Genomic DNA, 5,841 nt, shown 5'->3' on the forward strand with positions numbered 1-5,841 from the left:
GATAGATGAGTATCATACCAGTTATTTAGGATATTAGTACCCATTATTATTTCCATATGGTGAGGATGGATATAGACCTAATGTGAGGCACCGTGATAAAGGGACAAATATTCGCCACTTCACAGACATAACACAGTCAGAACAGAACAATAAAGATATTCCTTGGGAAGAAGCAACAAAGCGAAATCGACTTACAATAAGAGAGTGGTTGGACTTTAGAATTCAATCAAGATCTAATGAAGCACAAACATTGTTGCGATCAAGGAGACTTTATCAATAATTTTTGGTAGATGGTTTTACAATGATGGAATCAGAAAGACTTAGGTGGCTTCGAAAGAATCAGTCAAAACTGAGGGTTGGCAAGTATCACAATTTGAATGAATATAATTCAAATGGAGAAACGCACGGGTCAAACACAGGTAAGAGGGTTGTGCTACCTTCTTCATACGTTGGTAGTCGTAGATATATGGATCAACTATACTTTGACGGAATGGCAATATACAGTTATGTCGGATTTCCAGATCTTTTCATTACATTCACATGTAACCCCAACTAGCCTGAAATTCAGCGTTTGCTTGGTTCTGTTCATCTAAAAGCATCAGATCGTCCTGACATCATTTCAAGAGTCTTTAAAATGAAATTTGATGAGCTTTTGTCTGATCTCACAAAGAAAAGTCTATTGGGGAAAGTTCTTGCATGTGAGTAACTTATTCCATATTCAATTAATCGTATTGCTATTTTCAAATTTATCATTCGTGTGCTGACTATTGTATATATTTTATATATTTATTTTTATAGATATGTATACAATTGAGTTTCAAAAGAGAGGATTACCACATGCTCACATCTTAATTTTCCTCCATCCATCTAACAAATATCCAACTCCAAGTGATATTGATCGCATTATTTCAGCTGAAATACCTGACCAAGATACCAGTGAAGAGTTGTATAATTTGGTTAAAACTCACATGATTCATGGCCCGTGTGGATTTGCAAATCGATCTTCACCGTGCATGAAAGATGGAAAATGTTCTAAATATTTTCCAAAACAGTTTCAGCCCGAAATAATTGTTGATCAAGATGGGTTTCCGGTATATAGAAGAAGGGACAATGGACATACAGTTCTTAAGAATGGAATTCAAGTCGATAACCGGAATGTTGTTCCATACAATGCAAAGTTGTTGACAAAGTACCAAGCTCACATAAACATGGAATGGTGCAATCAAAGTACATCGATTAAGTACTTATTCAAGTACATCAACAAAGGTTACGACAGAATCACCGCTGCCATTGTACCGAATGATGATGGAACTTCCAACCAACCGCAGAATATTGATGAGATCAAACAGTATATTGATTGTAGGTACGTTTCTAATATATCACTTGAAATATGATGTCATGCAATTTATCTATTTCAACTAAAAGTGTGCAATTTTTCTTTACATGCATGGTGTAGAAAATTTTATATGTACACTGTTTTGACTATATGTGTTATAATAAAATCCATTGCCTTTCATTATATTATTTGTAGGTACGTTTCTCCGAGTGAAGCATCTTGGAGGATATTCTCCTTTCCAATCCATGGTAGAAAACCAGCTGTTGAGAGATTGTACTTTCATTCTGAAGGTCAAAATTCGGTATATTACCCTGATTTTGATCGTATCAATACAGTTCTGGAAAAACCAAGTGTAACTGAATCGATGTTTACATCATGGTTCGAAGCAAATTGCAAGTATCCTGAAGCACAAAATTTAACTTACAGCAAATTTGTTTCAAAATTTGTTTATGTTAAGAAAAAAAGAGAATGGAAACCCCGTCAAAAAGGTTACATAATTGGTAGGCTTATATGGGTTCCTCCAACAACTGGCGAATTGTACTATCTTAGATTGATGCTCACACATGTCAAAGGCCCCCACAGTTATAATGATATAAAAACAGTGAATAACGTAAAATATGATACTTTCCGGGATGCCTGTTTTGCTATGGGTTTTATCAGCGATGATAGAGAATTCATTGCAGCTATTAAAGAGGCAAATCATTGGGGTTCAGGTCAATATTTGAGATTACTATTTGTTCACATGTTATTATCAGGCAACATTAACAGGCCAAGACATGTATGGAGTAAAACATGTCATCTCTTAGCTGATGGAAAACTATATGCTCAACAGCGAATTGCAAACAATAGAGGTATTATTTTTCCTATATTGTGAATTTTTATTATATTTATTTGTTTGATTCTTAAAAGTAAATTTGTTTTTTAGTTTACACTTATAATTACTATTGTATAAAGGTTTGAGGTTGTCGGATGAAGAGATAATGAATTTAACATTAGTTGAGATTGAACGAAATCTTCAAAGGAAGAGCCAAAGTCTAAAGGAATTTGCTGGAATGCCTTATCCAAGTGGATATGTGGTTGAGCAGTTGGGAAATAAGCTCATATACGAAGAGCGGAGTTACAACCCAGTCGAACAATTGCAAGAATACAATAATTTGTTCTTAAATCTTACAGGTAAATATGTTAAATGTTTGTAAGTTTTGTCATAATTTTATAAAGTTAACTTTTAAAGTATGATTTTATCTTACAATTTTTTTTAATGTATAATTAATTTATTCACTGCATGTTTGCTATGTATTTTTTTTTAAATTAGATGAGCAAAGAGGTGTATTCAAGCGAATAATGGAAGTAGTAAACAATCAACAAGGAGGCGTATTTTTTTTTGTATGGATACGGTGGCACAGGGAAAACCTACATGTGGAGAACTCTAGCTTCCTACATAAGATCAAAGAAACAAATTTGTTTAACTGTTGCTTCATCGGGCATAGCTTCACTACTACTTCCAAGAGGTCGAACGGCTCATTCAATGTTCAAGATTCCAATACCTACAATGGAGTCTTCTACATGTAATATCGACAAAGGTAGTGATCGTGCAGAGCTACTAAAAATGGCAAAGTTGATAATTTGGGATGAAGCTCCAATGGCACACAGATTTTATTTTGAAGCGTTTGATAAAACCCTTAAAGACATAATGGGGCGTTCCAATTGTTCTGACAAATTATTCGGAGGGAAAGTAATTGTATTTGGTGGAGACTTTCGGCAAATATTACCAGTTGTACCAAGGGGCAGCCGTTCAGATATAATACATTCTACAATAAATTCATCATACATCTGGGATCATTGTGTTGTGCTGAAGCTTACAAAGAACATGCGACTCCAACAAGCCGACAATACTTCAAGTACATCTGAATTAGAATTGTTTTCTAATTGGATATTAAAAGTTGGCGATGGGAAATTGGAAGAACCTAACGATGGTTACACGGATATTCCTATTCCAAATGATTTCTTAATTTCTAACTATGATGATCCACTAGAAGCCATTGTTAGTGAAACATATCCGAATTTGCTTAACAATTACAAGAATCCAGAATGTTTGCAATCAAGAGCTATATTGGCAGGAACAATTGAAACGGTTGACATCATAAATCAATACGTTTTGGGATTCATACCAGGTATGCGTTATCCATTGTAAACATATTTATAGATACATTCATATATTTATATGTACTAACATAGATTTATAATAATAAAATTTCAAAAAATTTTCCAAAGGTGAAGAAAAGGAATATTTAAGTTCAGATTCTGTAGACACTTTTGACGGTGAAGGAAATGAAGCTTTTGATGTTTTGACCCCGGAATTTTTGAATACACTTACAAGTTCCGGTCTACCTAACCACAAGATTAAATTGAAGATTGGGACCCCTATTATGTTGCTTCAAAACATTGATCAACCTGAAGGTCTCTGCAATGGAACAAGGCTTATAGTTACAAGTTTGGCAAACCACGTTATCGAGGCAAAGATTATATCTGGAAAGAATATTGGAGGGGTTATCTATATTCCAAGAATGGATATGACTCCAACACAATCTCCGTGGCCATTCAAAATGACTAGAAGGCAATTTCCCATAACTATATGTTATGCTATGACAATTAACAAATCTCAAGGTCAGTCATTGGATTATGTTGGATTGTATTTGCCTAGAAGTGTATTTAGTCATGGTCAACTATATGTTGCAATATCAAGGCTCAAAAGCAAAAAAGGGCTTAAGATATTAATCCATGACAAGGATAACCATCCATTGAATTCTACAACAAACGTCGTGTTCAAAGAAGTTTTTGAAAACTTATAGAACGTAAGTTTTTCATTAGTTATATTATATCAAGAAATGTCGTTGTTTATTATTAGAATTTTATTGAATGAGTTGTATAAAATATACATTATGTTTTAACATTTGTTTATATGGATGTAATTGTTTTTTACAGGGTAATGAATCATCACTTCCTAAAAGGTTGCGGACAGGTTTTGTATAAACCCAGTTTTTTAAGGACCAAAGAATTGTACGAAGTTAAATCATTTTTGTTGCTGGACTTATTTCTCACAATTTTAACTAAAATTGTAAACCTTTTGTTTCAATATCTTTTGTTGCATTAAACCTTACTGTATCAATTGCAATTAATTTCAACATTTGGTAGTATTCATTACTATATTTTAAAACAAATGAGGTTCTGGTATTTCTTTTACATGGTTTATGTATTTTGGTTAAATAATCATTTATTATGAAGGTTAATATTTGCGCTTTTATACCTCAAATTAGTAACAGATTGAAAAATTTCATCCATTACTAAATAAATATATTTTTATTTCTTATGTCCAAAATCTCAATGATAAATGAAATGTTTATTCATAACATTAACAATGGAATGTTTATTATATATCAATATACCAATAAATTGTAAAAATATTTTTGTATTATATTTTTTTGATTATTTCTTTAATATAGTATAAAAAAAATTAAGCAAATTATATTACTATAAATTAATAATGTTTTACTTTATTATGTCCCAAACTGGAAAAAGTTATTTGTGAAAATTTTTTGAACCCATTTATTGATCATTTAACATCCATTACATTAAAAAAAACTCTTATACAATAAATTTGTGTACGTTGATACAACTATATATATATATATATATATATATATATATATATATATATATATATATATATATATATATATATATATATATATATATATATATATATATATATATATATATATATATATATATTATATTTTAACTTTTTTAAAATAAATTATTGCACTTGCGCGACCCGTGCGAACGCACGGGTCCTTTACTAGTTCAGCTATAAAAATATTGGCAAATTTTATTATTAATAAAAATTATATAATTATTAGTTTTAAAAGAAACTATAATTTTTTTTTTTTACGAAAGCTATACCACCGAATAATGCGTGGAAAAATCAATTTACCAAAATGAGATTTTATCCAACATCCTCAAAATTCCGTAGTTATAGGATATTGAAATGGATTTTTTTTATGGATATAGGATAACCAAAGTACACGGAACAAATAGTCCGTCGGTATAGGTTTTACGGCAGTATTTCCTATATAATTGTCTTGTCGCTATAAGTCAAATTTATTGTAGTGACACTTAAGTGTTTAAGCCATGGTAGGAAGATAGAAAGTGTTCTGCATATAGATGAACCATGTATATAGGAAGTATTAGAAGCATCCAGACTGAAAGACTTTTGTGGTATAATATATGCTAACATTTAACATGGTCTTCTATCGGCCTTTGTAGAGAGATGGTACTGATGAACTCTTTTCAGATTTTCATTTGTGAGATGAGCATTTCTCTGGATTATGTATAGTTCATCCTCCAATTTTTATTATAAAAAGATTGCTAAATTACTCTTCAATTCAGAAATCTGAAGCACTAAATTTAATGGTGATATAATTAGGATGATAGGAAAAATACCCAAA

General features: G+C 31.4%; 1 protein-coding gene across 1 annotated transcript; it reads left to right on the forward strand.

Moving 5' to 3' along the window:
- Positions 1-634: 634 nt before the first annotated feature.
- Positions 635-4,185, forward strand: LOC127122180 (uncharacterized). The gene is made up of 7 exons (XM_051052562.1): positions 635-698; positions 799-1,363; positions 1,532-2,049; positions 2,092-2,187; positions 2,291-2,509; positions 2,824-3,507; positions 3,608-4,185. The coding sequence occupies exons 1-7, from the start codon at positions 635-637 to the stop codon at positions 4,183-4,185; spliced, it is 2,724 nt and encodes a 907-aa protein (XP_050908519.1).
- The last annotated feature ends 1,656 nt before the right edge of the window (positions 4,186-5,841 follow it).

Source organism: Lathyrus oleraceus, chromosome 2 (genome assembly GCF_024323335.1).
Source record: "Lathyrus oleraceus cultivar Zhongwan6 chromosome 2, CAAS_Psat_ZW6_1.0, whole genome shotgun sequence".
NCBI classification, from domain to species: Eukaryota; Viridiplantae; Streptophyta; class Magnoliopsida; order Fabales; family Fabaceae; genus Lathyrus; species Lathyrus oleraceus.

Excerpts from the sequence above, each read along its gene's own strand:
- LOC127122180 (XM_051052562.1), top strand. The coding sequence starts at position 635 with ATGAAATTTGATGAGCTTTTGTCTGATCTCACAAAGAAAAGTCTATTG. Across the intron at positions 2,050-2,091 it reads GGCAAATCATTGGGGTTCAG|GCAACATTAACAGGCCAAGA; the intron begins GTCAATATTTGA and ends TGTTATTATCAG. Across the intron at positions 3,508-3,607 it reads CGTTTTGGGATTCATACCAG|GTGAAGAAAAGGAATATTTA; the intron begins GTATGCGTTATC and ends AATTTTCCAAAG.